General features: G+C 42.4%; 1 protein-coding gene and 1 long non-coding RNA gene across 3 annotated transcripts in view; one reads left to right on the top strand and one right to left on the bottom strand.

Annotated features, from left to right (window-relative positions):
* Positions 1 to 610, bottom strand: part of VAPA (VAMP associated protein A) — a 44581-nt gene extending 43971 nt beyond the window's left edge. The window contains exon 1 of one of the 2 annotated variants that reach the window (XM_042911101.1): positions 134 to 610. In XM_042911101.1, coding sequence (XP_042767035.1) covers positions 134 to 212 — 79 coding nt within the window. In that variant the 5' untranslated portion in view covers positions 213 to 610. The remainder of the gene's footprint in view (positions 1 to 133) is intronic. The other variant, XM_042911102.1, reaches the window with a different exon arrangement.
* LOC122203913 lies at positions 604 to 2500 on the top strand. Its single transcript, XR_006195398.1, has 2 exons — positions 604 to 756; positions 1112 to 2500. It is a non-coding gene; the product is annotated as an uncharacterized LOC122203913 (long non-coding RNA).
* Positions 2501 to 16857: the final 14357 nt, after the last annotated feature.

Consider the following 16857-nt stretch of genomic DNA (forward strand, 5'->3'; position numbering starts at 1 on the left):
GAAAGTGCCGGGCCGTGGGGGAGGGGACGCTCACTCGCGGCCAGCCGCCGACCTTCCCTCGACCCCCCCCCACCCACCCTAAATCTCGCCGTCCGCCCGCCCCACCCCGGTCAGCTGCCCTCTCCCTGCCTACCTTTGAATTTGAGGTCTGTGGGCGGGTCGAGGACCAGGATCTGCTCGTGCTTCGCCATGGCCCCGGAGGCGGACGCCATCGGAGAGACAGCGCAGAGCGGGGGCGCGCCCGCGGCGGCGGTTTGCTAGCTGGGGGCGGGGGACGACGGCGGCGCCGGCTCGGCCGAGCTCTATGATGCGGCCAGCTCACCGCTCCCGCACCCCCGACGCCTGCCGCTCTGTGGCCGGGCCACTAGGCCGCCGGCTGGGTCAGCAGCTCCGGGTCTCACAACTGACTCAACCCCACACCAGCCGCCGCGGCCACGCGCACTGCGATCCTCGGCGCCCCACGTGACGGCCCCTGCGTGCCTACGTGCGCGCCCCGGCGGCCGGGAGCCCCTAGCTCTCGTCCCGCCCTCAAGTCCTGCCCAGCGCGGCGCCGGCTGGTGCGCCTGCGCAATCTGGGCCTCTCGGCCGCCGGGAGCTCGAGCTGTCAGGGGAACGGGTGTGGGCAGGGGGCGGAGCTAAGCTCCGTGGCACCGACGCGATGCGCAAGGCAGGGCAGAAGGGCGCAATCTTTGGTCACGTTTAGCTCCGATTACGAAACTGGAGTAACTGCTATAGCAGCACATCACCATCTTCCAAGTGAGAATGCCTAGTGGAAGGAAAGAGTGGTCAGGTTCATTCACTACAACTCCCAGCATACCAGTGGGGCCTGGCCCTTGTGCGGCACTGCGCGATGCTTGCTGGGAATTGTAGTAGTGGCTGTTTGTGGGCGGGAAGGAGACTGAGGTCCGTTGGCGGCGAATGGGGTGGGGCTCGCTGACGCTCATTTTTGGCTCTCAGATTTCGTCTCGTCTGTGCTAAGAAGAAAAAAAAATTTTTTTTTTTTGAAAACTGACCCGAGATCTCCCGCTTAGAAATATAAAATATGCCCTGTGGAAAACAGGCCAGGATTTGTCAATCTGTTCTCTAAATCGACCCATCCCTCTGTTGGTAGGGCTACATTCTCTGTCGTATTCCAAGCCAACGTCTACTGCTTCCTGAATTCAATCCAGTGATGGAAAGCAAATGAGGAAACACCACGTTTAGGAAGCAAACGCGGCGTTGGAGAAATCTGACAAGGCACATTTACCAAGCTAGAAATAGAAGTCAAAATCTACAGCGTTCAGTTGCTGGCGTCTGTTCTTGGGTTTTATTAATGATAGACCAAAACCGAAACAGTTGTTCACGTTCCCGTATTGGAAATGAATTCCATCTGCATCGTTATGATAGCGTGTAGTAAACTGAAGCAAATGAGGAAAATCTCGTGAGCAAAGGTGGTGACAAATCTTTCCCCGATTGCCAGGGTAATCAGGGACAGGAACATCAAATGAAACAAATGAACGTGCCGTAAATAAATCTGTCCAGTACTACTTGAAGTCTCTAGGAAGCACCACAAAAGAAAGGACATATTGATGCTGCCACCCCGAAGGAGGAGCCCAGTTTGTCTTGAAAATAAATGAGCAAATGAACAGTAATCTAAGCTTAGGCACAAAGTCCAAAGTTTTCAAGTGCAAAAAATGTATCAAAGCCCATCTGGGAATAGCTCTCCAGAATAGCTAACCTAGCATCCGCAGAAGATTGCACTACACAAGAAGAATGTATCTTAAGCCGTGAAAAACCTCGGAGGATGGGATGGGAGTGCTTAAATAGTTTGAAAAGTATATTCTAAATTTACCTTTACTTTGATTTCTTTTTATTCACAAAATTTATTTTGAAATTTCAATCATCATTAAAGGGAAATACAATGATTGTATGTTTATCAAAAGAGGGCTTAAGGTTAAAAAAAAAAAAGGTAAGGTTAACAATTATTCCATAGGATGGTGTCTCACACATGTTTAGTTGTGAACCGACAACCCGAAGCTGTCACAACTTCCAGTATCTTTGCTTGCCTCGGAACTGTTATCCATGGGCAAATTAGCCTTGGCTGAACTGGCTTCTCCACGGCTAGACAGACATTTCTCTTACCGGAAAGTATTTGGGAATCCCAGTGTACAAACAGCAATTAGCAAGTATAACATGCTGAGGAAGTTCTCAGTCACTTCCATATGGGACAACGGTTGCCCCTTCACCATGAATTCAATGGGAAGCCTGAATTGGATGTATTCCAGTTTTCCAGTCCATTTAAGTCATCACCTTTGGGATCAACCGTTTTTGTCTTCTCAGTATAGCTTCAAATATCATATAGATATAGGTCTTAAACTCTATAAGAATTTAAATATCTGGTACTCTAAGAATACATGAAACATCTTTGGAATAATTCCCCTATTACTATTTTAGAGCATTAAATTAATAATGACTCAGAGTCCTCCTGAATCGTCTATTCCTCATTAAATAGTGCACTATTTAAGTGGCTTCTGCTTTGGTATTTATGAATACGTTTCTTCCAGCAGTTCAAAGATCCTTACAAACATCATCACACTCTTCTCAGAACAACTGAATATCAGCAAGTTTTACTTTTGTTGTGAAATAGAGAAATGAAAACGCAGGTGAGAACATCTCATGGCAGTAATAGAGCTAAACTATGGGAGAGAAGTTGCCCAATTTTCCATCCTGTGCATTTTTGCCTTTCCCAAAGCCGCAATGAAATGAAAACTGAAAATGATTAAGAGAACAATGTTCATTGTTTGCGCTTGCTCTCTCACTCGTGTGCAATCCCTGTCTCTCTAAGGTTTTATATATGTGTATATATACATATATATATATATATGTATATATACACATATATATACATACACATATATGTGTATGTATATATATTGTATATATATATACATACACATATATGTGTATGTATATATATATACAATATATATACATACACATATATGTGTATGTATATATATATAAAGAGAACTTTATATAAAGTTCTCTTAAGGTATTAGCAAAGAAAGTATATATACATATATGTTGAGTATATGTATACTCAAGTATATTTCTCTAGCTACTAAGAAGTTTTTATGAGTCTCAGAAGTATGATGAAGTCCTTGAATATTACTCCGACGCACTTGAATCACTAATAATATTCACCTTTGGACAGATTATCTCATAGGTTTGGCAAGGATAAAAATAAAAAAAAAGTTACCAGTACCTATGGTAACTAAGTATAACCATCTTCTCCATAGTTAAACACGTTAAACTTTACTTTATAAAGGCGCTCTGTGATTTTGAATTTGTATATGATCAGTTATTCTCAGTGGAATACAATTCAGTAAACATTGAAATGGTCATACCTGCAATAAACATTGAGGCAGTAAAGCGTGTTGAGTAAGAGTACAGACCTTGGGTCTGAACTGCTTGGTTCAAGTCCTGTTTACCACCATATGATCTTAGCAGCTTACATCACCTCCCTGTGCCTGTTCTACATGTGTAAACTGGGGAGGCTAAAAATACCTACATCTGAGGCTTGTTGTGAGAATGAAATGAGTTAACACACACGGAGAGCTTAGGGTAGTGCCTGGATCCAGCATTGTTGCCTTATACATGCTACATGTGAAATTGTTGCTGTGTGCCCGGGACCGTGGTAGGTGCTGGTGGCATAATGGTGAGCCGGTAGACATGGTCTCTGCCCCTGTAGGGCTACATCCAAGCAGGAGAGACAAACATGAAGTAGCTCTCTTGTGGCTAGGATTCTGTTCTTGAAGTAAGTTTGAGTAGTAAAATACACTCCAACGAGATTTGAAAGTTAGACGTGAGAGTAAAGGCCAGCTTTCTGTCCCTTCTGGCTGTTTTCTGCTGAGGCAAGGCGAGGACCCCCAGACACTTGGAGTTTTCTGCACCAACACTCCAGCAGCCATTTACTAGCTTGCTTCTTGGATGTCAAGAGACCGTTGTTACAGGTCAGCAGGAGCAGCGGCCCTTTCTTGGCTCCAGCTTCCTGATCCCTGGGTCAGAGGCAAGAGGTGCAGCCTCAGAGACGGCAGCTGCCCAGGTGGGGCAGGTCAGTCTTGCCCTGGAGTCACTCCTGGAGAGCCTCGTCCAGAGCCTGCTTCTCCACCCCTCCCCCAAATTTTATAAGCACCTGCTTCCCTTCGATGTGTTCTTTCAGCTTAGGATGTTAGAGTATTGCAGAGAAGGAGGCAGCAGGGAAGCCAAGAGTGGATCAAGAAGGAGGTCAACAGGATGGAAATCTGCTGAGTAGCAAGTGACTCCTGACTAACAAGGATGCTGCAGGTAAAACAGGAATGAAGCTGAGTCAGTGCACACAAAAACATAGGTCTAAAACAGAGAGACATCATAGAGACCGACCACTGACCAAAACAGGTATGAGGCCCGGAAGTATCACTGGGATGCAATGTCATGTAAATGTGGGTTAATTGGTGGTGCTTATTGTGGCATATTTGTCAGACATCCGTGAGAAATATAGATTCTCAAAGAAGGCAGATGGGAGTCTCCCCAGATAAAATCGAGGCTGGAAGAAGAGTTAGAAAAAGGACTTATCTTGGGGGTTTTTCTTTTTATAACCATTTAAAACAGTTAAGACTGTGAGATTAATCATCTTTGTTTATGAAAAATCGTTTGAAGACTACGCGTTTTCTCAGTTAATCTTTTCTACTGTAAAAGCAACATGTGTCATTGTAACAAATGACATAATCCACAAGCATATGGACAAAAAGTTTCTTCCTACACCTCCCAATTTCTACTCCACTTAGGGTAACCCGTTTAACTGCCTGAGTTGTGTTATCACTCTCTAACTTTATCCATACTTATACAAACATAGCCAGTTTGCTTTTTGGTGTGTGTGTGGTTTTTTTTTTTTTTTTAACACGAATTCTAACATATTACCATACCATTGCCTTATTCACTTTACAGTATATTGTTGATATCTGGCCAGGCCTTGGCATAGATCTAACTCAGGCTTTTATTTTTTTTTTTTTAATTTTTTAACGTTTATTTATTTTTGAGACAGAGAGAGACAGAGCATGAACGGGGGAGGGGCAGAGAGAGAGGGAGACACAGAATCGGAAACGGGCTCCAGGCTCTGAGCCATCAGCCCAGAGCCCCACGTGGGGCTCGAACTCACAGACCGTGAGATCGTGACCTGAGCTGAAGTCGGACGCTTAACCGACTGAGCCACCCAGGCGCCCCTCTAACTCAGTCTTTTAACGGCTAAATCCATAGAATAGATTACCCTACTGTAGAACTCTTTGCTCCCTTATTGGTAAATATGTAAATTGATCTAGGCTTTTCTCACAACCAACAGCACTGCCATAAGCATCCTTGTATGTGTATCTTTATCATAGAATGCTTTTATTTCCACAGGGAGATTTCCAGTTCTGGGATCACTGGATCAAAGATATTTTCTATTTCAATATATATTGCATACTTTTATCCAAAAGGTTGTAACAACTCACACCTCCATCAGGAACAGAGTGAGGATGTCTGTCTCCCCCATTGTCACCAGGCGCTAGTGTGGCTTTTAATGTGTTTTCTCCCATGAATACAGTTATTCTGGAAGGCAACCCAGCAAGAAGAAATTAAAAGATGCCTATGAACATAAAATCCACATCTGACACCTTGCCTGACTTCTCATAGTCTCTGAACACACAGGCTTCTTTGTATAGCCTTAACAAAACCTAGAGTAGATGTGGGGTGAAAAACATAGATTTGGACATCAGACAGACTGGAATTCAGACTCCATCCCTGTCATACAATTAAATACTATGGCCTTATCTATCACATGGCAACAATACATCCCATTATTCGATATTGGCTGTACATACTAGAAGGTACAACGTGTATAAAGTGCTTAGCATAGTGCTTGGCATTTAACGATTGTGACATGATTGTTCACAAAATTTGATATCTCCTTTGAAATATAAGCCATATATATGTACATTATTGGACATTGAAACCCACAACCAAATGTTATCTTCTTAATGAGAAACTTTATAAACCAGAAATAATTTCCTAGGGTATTCTGAAAATAATGAGGTTTCTTTTTTTTGTTTTCCTTTATTCCCGTTGTTGGTTGACGACTTGTTTTGGGCCAAGTCCTGTGGTATAGGGGAGGGCAGACACAAAGAAGACTAATACTTACTTTCAGTCCTGAAAAAGTTGATGGTCTAAATGGACTTAAGCATAATCCAATGTGTGACGGGCTTTAAGAGAAGGAATTGAAAGGGATTCTGGAAGAATTGTCAGGAGTCATTAAATCCTTGAGAGTTGGGAAATGCGTTGCAGATATCTGGCCATTTCAAGATCGTGCCATTTTTTATACCCAGGTACATATAAACACACAGGCCCGCACTCATACACACACACTCACACTCACTCACCTTTCTGAGATTTTCTACTAGAGCACTTTATTTTCTCTGGAGGGGGTTTTGCAGTTTGTTGTTGTTGTGGGTGGTAGTGGTGGTGTTTTGTTGTTGTTGTTTACCTCTAAGAACAAAAAAATTTGATGTTCCTGGCAGCATTATTCACCATAGCCAAAAGCTGAAAGCAGCCGTGACGTCCATCAACAGATGCGTGGTTAAGCAAAACATGCTAGATACATACAAGACCACATTATTCAGCCTTAAAAAGGAAATTCTGACACATGCTCCTATAGGAATGAAACTTGAAAGACATTATGCTAAGTGAAATAAGCCAGGAAGTGAATTAATTAAGCTAAGTGAAATAAGACAGGAAGTAGAATGGTGGTTTCTGGGGGGCAGGGGGGCGGGGAATGGGAATGGGGAGTTAGATTTTCATGGTTACAGAGTTTCTGTTCAGTTGTGGATGGATGGTGGTAATGGCAGCAAGATAGTGTGAATGCGCTTAATGCTGCTGAACCGTAAACTTAAAAATGGTTAACCTGGTAAATTCTATGTCAGATAACTTTTACCACAATAAAATGAAAGGCTAAAAACATTTGTTTTGTTTAGCACAAATAGGTTGTTCATTTCACTCTGTAACAGTATTATTACTATCTCCTTGCATTTCAGTAGCTTCTCTCGGGCTGTTTGTGTTTTGTTTTGTTTTGTTTTGTTTTAATTTGTAGGGTTGGGTTTGCTTTGGTTTTTGAGATGGGAGGGAGGGACAGACGGAGAGGGGAAGAGAGAGAGAGAATCCCAAGCAGGCTCTGCACTGTCAGTGTGGAGCCAGACATGGGCTGGAACTCACCAACCACAAGATCATGACCTGAACTGAAATCAAGAGTCTGACGTATAGGGGCACCTGAGTGGCTCAGTCAGTTATGCGTCTGACTTTGGCTCAGGTCATGATTTCACAGTTTGTGGGTTCGAGCCCCGCATTGGGCTCTGTGCTGAAAGCTCAGAACCTGGAGCCTGTTTCAGATTCTGTGTCTCTCTCTCTCTCTCTCTCTCTCAAAAATAAAGTAAACATTAAAAAAAATTAAAGAGTCTGACTCTTAACCAACTGAGCCAAACAGGAGACCCTATCCTGGCCATTTTAAACAATAGCTTGGGGATGAGAACTCAGGCTTACTCAAAGCTGGGTTCAATTTCTGACTCTGTCATTTATATGGGGATAATAAAACCATTTACCTCACAAGACTGTTGTGAAAATTAAATGAGACAATACTTGTATATACCTGTACACAATACCTGGCACGTGTAAGGGCTCAATAAATGTTACCATTATTGTTATTTACTTCATAATTGCTCATTCATAGGTAGGCATGAATGTCCATTTTTGACTCCTTTTTAAGAAATTATATAGCTTGGGATACCTCAGACCATACATTCATATGAAGAAAATAAAAATCAAGACATTGAATTGTTCCACTGGAAACTCAGTGGCATACTTTGACAAACACTCACTTTCAAAAAAATTCCCTTTAGGCTTTTCTCATTGAGCTTTGATGCTGGTGCTGTCACATCAGTCTGGATTATATGCTATCGGCATAGTAAGTAAGCTCTTATTCATTACATTAAAAATAGAAATATTAGTCTATTTGGGGATCGCTTATTTTTATTGCAGAGATTAAGTAAAATCCGTGATTTAAGCCAATGGGCCCAATGGAGGATGGGGACCCAGTGATGAAATAGATACCCAACCTGAGACCTAACCAGCTGCCAGTCAGGAAACTGAAAAGTTCAGTATAAATTCACTCTCTGCAACCATTGCTCCCGTGAGGTGGAGAAAGGCTGGCAGGCATGGACTAAACAGGTCAGTCCAGAGGTGTGCCTGGACTCCACTGATTCATTCATTTGGACAGTTTGTGCCATGAAATGTGTAAGTCAAGTAGACAGCGGGATGTAATAGGGGAAGTGTTCTACACTGTAGGCATTCTAGGTACTGCCCTTAGTGCAATGTTCCTTGTACTTTACTTAGTAGCCATTGCCAATTTGTAGCATGTTTGAAAGAAGTTGAAGCCAAGCACGTAGATTTGATTTTATTTAGATACAATTACATGGCCATGGAAACTTGTGGAAGACATTCATTGAGCTGCTTCCTCAGATTGGACATTCTGGTTAGAATTAAAAGGCTCTGAGAAATTTACCATAGCCTCAGTGGTTCACAAGATTTTACTTCCTTACAGATGTGATAAAAATGCTCGGACCCTTGGAAAAACACAGACGTTGCTTTTTTTTTTTTTTTTTTTTTTTTCACATTCTGTTTATCTCCTCTCTGCTCCCTTTATATGACTGATCCACCAGTGCTGGCACACGTGGGCAAAGAATAAATCACCTAAACATCAGAGCTCTGACTCCAGACTTACAGCACCCATCCTCATTTCTGGCCAGTTTCACCTTACGGGGTTTCTTCAATACCCCTGCAATTGCACTCTGTGGTCAGGGACAAGAGTCAGCATCAGAACCGACCCACCAGGCTGCCTCTGGCTCAGTTTCCTCACCCACAGAGGGTGATTTGACACAACTCAAACAAATAAATCCAAGCACAAAGCACCTGGGATATATGATTCCTCCTATTTTTAATCTGGTTGAAAAATCAATAGAATCACAGATTTGGAAGAATTACAAAGCTGAAGAATGGAAATGAAATCGAAATTCAGTTGCGAGCCGTGGATTTAATGTGTATGAATTGTTCTTTACATTTCTATAGTTACACCTAAAGTGCAATCCAGATAATATGTGGTTTATCACACATCAATCTTACCAGCATGGTTCAGTTTCAGAAGAAATACATTACGCTGAAATTAGACTATGCTCACCAAGAAGACTTAGTCCCCATGCAATTTTAGAAAGCGGCATATAAATTCCAAAATTGTTTGGCATTGTGGTAAACAATGCTCGGTCCTTGATTGTACGTTGGCTTTTATGAAACCATTGAGATGGAAGCGGAGTGTCGCCATAAATTATGTAAACCTTGAGTCAGAATAATTCTGTCTGTAAAGATTGTATTCTTGTTGTCTCTATTACAAATGGTCAGTGATAAACGTGAGGTCTAGAATTTAATGTAGCCTCTGTGAGCAGAGACCTCAGTTTGTTCACTGCTGTATCTCCATCATCTGGAACAGGGCCTGGGATACAGAAGGTACTCAATATACATTTATTGTTTTCTCATTTTTCCTTGGAAATAATTTTAGACTTACAGAAAAGCCGCAAAAAGAGTTCATCAAGTTCCACTTAAACCTTGCCCTCCCTCAGCTCCCCCTAACATTAATATCTTACATAACCCTAGAACAATTACCAAAACCAGGAAAACAATATTGCTTCGATATTGTTGACTAGCCCATAGACCTTCTTGGAATTTCTCCAGTTTTCCCATTAATGTCTTCTGACTTGTCCAGGGTACAATTCAGGTCCCCATCTTGCGTTTAGTTGTGATCTCTCCCTCATCTCCTCCAATCTGGGACAATTCCTCAGTCTTTTTTGACTTGCATAACCTTGATACTTTTGAAGGGTATTGGCCAATTATTTTCCAATGCCCCACATTTGGGGTTTGTCTGATTTTTTTTCCTGATTGGGTTGAGGTTCTGCATTTTTAGCAAGGATACTGCAGTAGTGATAGCCGGCCCTTCTCAGTGCATTCAGTCGGATGTCCATAATGCCAGTTTATTCCTGGTTTTCACAACTTTGTTCGTGTGGTTAAGGTGGCGCCTCCCAGGGTCCTCACTGGAAAGTTGCTATTTTTCCCTTTGTGATAAGTATCTTGTAACAAGACACTTTGAGACACTGCAGACGCAGTTTCTAATCAAACTTTCACTCACATATTTTAGTATCCATATGAGTCTTGCCTGGAACCAGCGACTATCTGTTTCCATCATTCCTTCCACATTTGCTCACTGGAATCTACTGGAAGGAACAACTGTCCCTTTCCCATCATTTCTTTACTTATTCATCCACTTATTTATCTAAGTATGGACCCATGGAAATTTATTTTATTATAACCCACTATTATCATCATTTATATTGTTGATCACCTTGTCCCACATTTGGCCAGTGGGGGCTCCTTCAGGATCATCATATATTTTCCCTGCTAAATCCCTGAAGGTCCTGATCTTGGGACCTTGGTTAGAAACCAAGATTGGCCCCTAGATGTGCTCATGCTACTGGAATGTCATTGCCTTCAGGTCCTTTCATGGACAAAGCTAGGAAATCCATATAGTTTCTATCTATCATCTATGTATCTATCTATGTATCTATCTATCTATCACCTATCTGTCTATCTACATCAAAAATGATGATCATACCGATGCCTTCCATCCCAATCTAACATCCCAGAGTTCGTTCTAGACTCCTTCCTCCTTATTTGCAACTTCTTTCATGTAAGATAGTAGGAGACCTAACTCTCATTACCCACAGTAAATGTACTTACTTGCTCAATCCTCGAATGCACGTAGAGGAATCTCAGAATCGCTAACGCATACCTCTGTGAAAAACAGATTTACTGACTAGGGCAGGATATTTCTGTACAGTTCATATTGTCTTTTACTTTACAGCAAAAGTATACTTTATAGTATACAGTCAGCATACATATTTCCAAGGTTACTTACGTAAGTGTTTTTCTTTCTCACTTCCTTCACTATGGTTCTATTATTCACTATGATTGTATTATTCACTTATAATACACTTAAATTCATTTTTACTGTTTGTATTCCATTTTGCCTCTCCTGTTTGCTTCAGTTACTAATTTGGGGGTATGTGAAGCATGGATATGGTTCTTACAGTCAAAAAATATTCTTTTTTTTTTTGTCCTTTGGCATAAGGAGCAGATACATGTGTATTTTCTAATATAACCCTCACTTTTACTTGAAGGGCTAAATATTATATTCTTTTTCATACTTTGCTTTTTTCACATAGTATATACTGGAAATCACTCCATATCAGTTCATAGAGAGCTTCCTTACTCTTTTTTACGGCTGCATAGTACTCCACAGGGCAGATACTATCAACTGCTCTCCTTTGTATGAGTAGCTAGGCTGTTTCTGATATTTTGTGATAAGCAACCAAGGCTTCAGTGAACAACCTTATGTATATGTCTTTTCATATTGTTGGAGGTCTGGAATTTGACCTAAAAACTCAAATGAAATTTTTAGATCAAAGGTAATTCTATGTATAATTTTAGATGTTGAAAAATTCCCTTCCCTTTTGCTTTGTTCCCCCCCCCCGCCCCCCCAAAGCTATGTGTTTCAAAGATTACTTCAAAACAAGCATATTTTTAATTCTCTGATTGATAGCCCCTGCTCCCAAACCTTTTCAAATCAAGTTAAGACTTAGGATGGGTAGATGCACCTGGACTTCTTGGCAACGGTTTTAGACCAACCTTGGACTCCACTGCTAGATCCCTTCATCTCCTTTCCCTGCAGTTTTTCTAATCTGTCCTTGCTGACCCCACAGCCTTGCAGAGGGGAGGCTACAGGACAAAAGCAAGAGAAGTACACCCTGGGATTCTCATCTCCACTGTGTTTTGTTTTTTTTTTTTAATTATCTTCTCTGAAGTGTGGCTGTAATACAACCACCTGTCTATTTTCACCTTGCACCCATATACCGAGCTAACCAATGATGTGTAAACCAAGTTTGAGCTCTTTCCTCTTCTTGAGCTGGTTGCACAGAACCTCCGCATGGCCACGGATGTGAGCTGGTGGTGGGCGCTGGGGCATCTACCACGAGTGGCGTGGAGTTTGGGCTCCCTGTTCAGACAATCTAATGGTACTCTTCTTCCTGCTTGGGCTCAGTCCCAGCGTATCACGCCCATCTCTCGTAATGAACTGCTTCAGGGCCCGTCCAACTTTACAACGTGGTGGATCTGACAGAAATCTTTATGACAGCTCCTAAGGGGCAGTCCCAGGTGTATAGTCACTGGGTGTCCCAGTGACACACTGGGACCTGCTTTTCAAAAAGTGTTGGAATATCTGCCGCAGGTGATATGATCGCGCCCCAGAACACCAGGGCTTGCCATCAGCTGTGTGACTGCCTCTTCTCCCACCACTGACACCTCCAACACCATAGACTCTGCTGGATCCTATGGGCCACGTGGCAAGGCTTGGGGCCCCACTCAGAGCTGGAGGCCTTTCTCCTGTGTCATCTGAGCCAGAGCAGTGTTCTCGATGTGGAGTGCGTTGCATCCAGAAGCCAGACAAACATACCAGGCACTGTGCTTCTGCCTCGTGGTAGGGGATGCAAAAACAAGAATTTATCTTCTAATCCGGAGAACGTATCTCAGCGCCCATCTGATCACTGGACCCCTGAGAACTTTCCTGAATGACCGGTCCCTGAATTTCCAGCATCCTGTCAAGGCCTTCAGGACACTAGCTTTTCCTGCTGTCCTGCTCCATCACACGTCATCAATGTCATGGATCACTGTCATACAGGATGTCCAGGCACTTCCTATTTCTTCATATGGTGTTATAACGGAGGATGGAAAACTTCAAAACACCCTGGAACAGAACAGTCAGTGAATGTTGCTGCCTATTCCACCTGAATGCAGGTTACTGTTGGGTTGTTGTTGTTGTTTTTTTTCCCCAGAATGGAAAAGAACATATTTGCCAAATCACTGGCCATATAATATGTACCCAAAGCCTTATTAATCTGCTTTAGCATCAATACTGCTTCTGTCCGGCAGCCTCAATGGAACTACAGCTTGGTTTAGCTTGTGGTGTTCTACCATGCATTTTCTGCAGGTGCCAGACTGGCTCTTCAAATGAAGATGTGATAGGAGAGACCACTACCCTGTATCCTTTCAGGCTTTAACACAGGCATGAATCTCTGTGATGCAATATTGCCCTGATTTACCGTTATGACCTGGGGAATGGGGGCAGTTTAATAGGTTCATTCCTAGACTTTCCTGGTGCGATGATTCTTACCCCACTGGTCAAGGACCCAAAACTGCCAATTTTCCCCCCATACATTAGTAAACTTTGTTCTGTCTTTTATCAAGGGATAACAAACTCCATTATGGGATTAAATATCTTGTATTTCAAATAGACCTTTTGGGACATGCATTCTATTACCTAATTTACAGTGAGATTGGTAAACATAATCTGGTTACAGTTTCTAAAAATTTCTTAAACAATATGATTTTAAATTTCTGGTGCAGCCCAATGATCTACTTAGAAAAGACATAGTAAGTGTATTGCTAGGGTGGCACTCAAATGCTAAGATCTTGTACATTCTGACCATGTCTCTTGAAGTCGAGGTGACCCAACTCTGCATGTCTGCCCCATTCACCAGTGGTTGTCCCAGGTGATGGCCTCCTCCACTCCACACACCCTCCACATGTCATCTCACCTGAGCCAATCTTGTCTCGATGCCCAGTAACCACATTTTGACTTTTATACCCACGATCACCCCTATGGTTTGGGCAACTTCTATAGTCCCCTCCTGGTTTCTTGGGTCTCATTGTTAGTGCTTCATTTTCAGCTGTATAGGCATCTCTGCTGCCTGAGACGAGAGAGACCTCTACTCTCAGCCCTTGACCTTCAGGAACTCCCTATTCGCTTGCTGGTCAGCTCAAGTCCTATCCCTCCTGGAGAGGAGACATTTGGACATGTTTCACTTGAATTATTGAAAAGGCATTGAATCTCCATCCCAGGGGATAAACTAGAGTTATCAAGAGCGTGTATTTAAGCAAATCAATAAAGAATAGAAGAATCCTAAGAATTAAAAATCAATTTATTGATTTTAATTACAAACACAGGAGTTTTCCATTTCATGAACACCTCTAAGTAGGCTTCCCAGAGGACAGCCTATGGGCTCTGAATATTCCCTGCATTCAGAACAGTTTACCGATTGGCTATGAGTAGAGCTCATTACTGACATGTATACCTATCTTTCTGCCTTCAACATGAACACCAGTGGTAAACATGCATAGTATCTGAACCTCACATGATAAATCTCGGGTGTGTGTGTGTGTGTGTTTTTTAAGAACATATGAAAAAAAATCAGTACACAGATGGGGCCTGTGGAGTATGAATGATGGCAGCTGGTATCCAACCTATACAACTACCAACTTTATTTTAGCATTTTTCTATGGATATGTATACATCTGAAACTTGCGATCCCGAGTGGAGTAGAATTATAATTTGGATTTATAAATACTTTTTTAAAAACCTCAGATGCCAAAACAGAGATTAGTTGAAAGTAAGCATCTTTATCGTAGGAGTACTTTGGGGCTCACAGAAAGAGATCACATTTATTAGGGAAATGAACATAGGGAGATTAAGAAATCTGATTTAAGGGAAATCTTCTTTAAAGCCTTCCCAGGGAGGCAGCTAACCTCATCTGCCATTTCTAAACTAAGAATCATTAGCTAACTGGTGACTTCCTTCTGTATCTTCCTAAAGTCGGTGAAAGATATTGATCTCTGAGTCATTACGCTTGCATTTAGCTTTGCCTTTCAAACACCAAGGCATTGCGGCCTTCCTGGGGCACAGGAGAGAGAAGCAGTCCTTCTTTCCATCTTCCTCAAGCCCCACTAGTGCAGTGGCTCTCCAGAGGCCTGCGACCCATCGGGGCATTTAGGGAAAACAGCAACAAAGACCTGCAGAACCGCTCTGTGCCCTTCTCCGTTCTTCCCCAAGCCAGATCTCCCTCTTCCTTGAAATCACCATCTCAGCCTAAGAGAAGATGACTCTCAACTTGCATGTGTAAAAGTAAGACACTTCCTACCGATGTGTGATAGAACAATCCCGTTTTCTTCCAGTGCTCGCAATTCACGTTTGTTCATTTCGGACACTGCCTGTCTTTACCAACCTTAACGTCGTCGTGTTTATCACTGTCAAATATCAGCCTTTTCGTTTTCAAGTAAGTCATCTTTTTTCCATCCTGGAATTTGCAAATCCTTACTTTCCCAAACCTTGAAGCTATAGGGGCTTTCTCTCGCTCCCTGCTATCTTGATCCCAACCATGGTCATTGTTGCTCCGGGCAACTATTTTCACTGTGGGTGTTAAAGGATCTCCTGGCTAAAGTGCCACTATTCTTCGAAAATCTGAAGATTCCTCCTGTACCTTTTGGTTTATTTTTTTCAGTTAACTTTTATCTCCATTGACTGTGCCATTCCGTGGTTCTCTTATACGAGCTGGGAAACTTCAAAATCTGCCAAAAATCACAAGAGAATTCTCTAGGCAACAGTATGCAAAAAGTTGTAAATATTTATTGAATGTGATTTATTTGAAATAAACATTTCTGCCTCAAAAAGGTACCCAAGTGTTGAGCACCCAAGGAGTATTTTATGTAGACCCTCCACCGTTAAATCGAATTGCTCACACTTAGAGAAAAATAAAGTCCAAAAGCTTCACTTAGAAAAACAGACCCCAACACTGTCTTCTTTGCATCTTTCCGAGCATCTGCTTCGCAAGTGTTTTGTATTCTCTTTTGATTCATATTCCATATGACATCTTGGGCGAAACTCACATGTTATCGTTTGTCATTTGAGCAAGCCACCAAGTTATTACTTAGTTCACAGAGTGGTGTTTAGTTCTTAAGGAAATCAGATTGGATTAAAATGAAGTGAGAAGGCATGTTTAAAAGGAATTTGATATGTGCATTTGATACGCCTTTTCTCATTGGGTTGAGTTTTTCATAGGAATTCATAAGTTGGGATAAGGGTGATTCTAACTGCATTTTTAGGGCAGCTCCCGGTCTAGTTGCAGTGGCACCAAATGTGACCCCATGATGTGGATATGCTTGTCTGGACAGCAAATCTTCCTTCCTCCCACTTGCCATGTAACCGGCTTAGCTCTTGTGGTTTCATGGCACTGTCCCTGTTCCAGGGGTACAGAGCGACCCAGGCCTGATCAGTCAGAGTACCCCATCCCCGCCAAATACACAGAATGGTTCAGGGATTCTCACATGACCCAGCCAATCAGAGAGAGTCTTTCCAGGGACATTTATTTGGAGTCATGAGGAAACAGACTCACTGTTCATCTGTGATTATGAGCCATGGAAGCAATCAATGATAAAACCCAAATGAGCAGCAGAATTGAGAGGTGGAAAACACCAGAGTCCTGATGATGTTGTTTGAACCTCCACATACCCCGGAAGTAGTTTGTCCCCCTTAGAATTTCCAGTTTCAAAATCCAATACACTCTCCATTTTTCCTGGAGCAGGTTTGAGTTGGGTCTCTGTCACTCGCCAGCATAAAATGAAAATATCCCCCACGACTTCCTCAACCACTTAGGCACTTGATCTCCAAACAGAAGAAATTCTCAAGATTTCGTCTCTAAGACTGTAACATAAAGCTGGGAAGGCCCAGGATGCTCAACTAGAACACAAAGCCTCAGGTTAAGTTCTGCATTTGAAGACGCTGCCTGAGTATCCTTGTCCTTGAGCCGCATGCTTACTCCCTCTTAT

The sequence above is a fragment of the Panthera leo genome, chromosome D3, assembly GCF_018350215.1.
Source record: "Panthera leo isolate Ple1 chromosome D3, P.leo_Ple1_pat1.1, whole genome shotgun sequence".
NCBI classification, from domain to species: Eukaryota; Metazoa; Chordata; class Mammalia; order Carnivora; family Felidae; genus Panthera; species Panthera leo.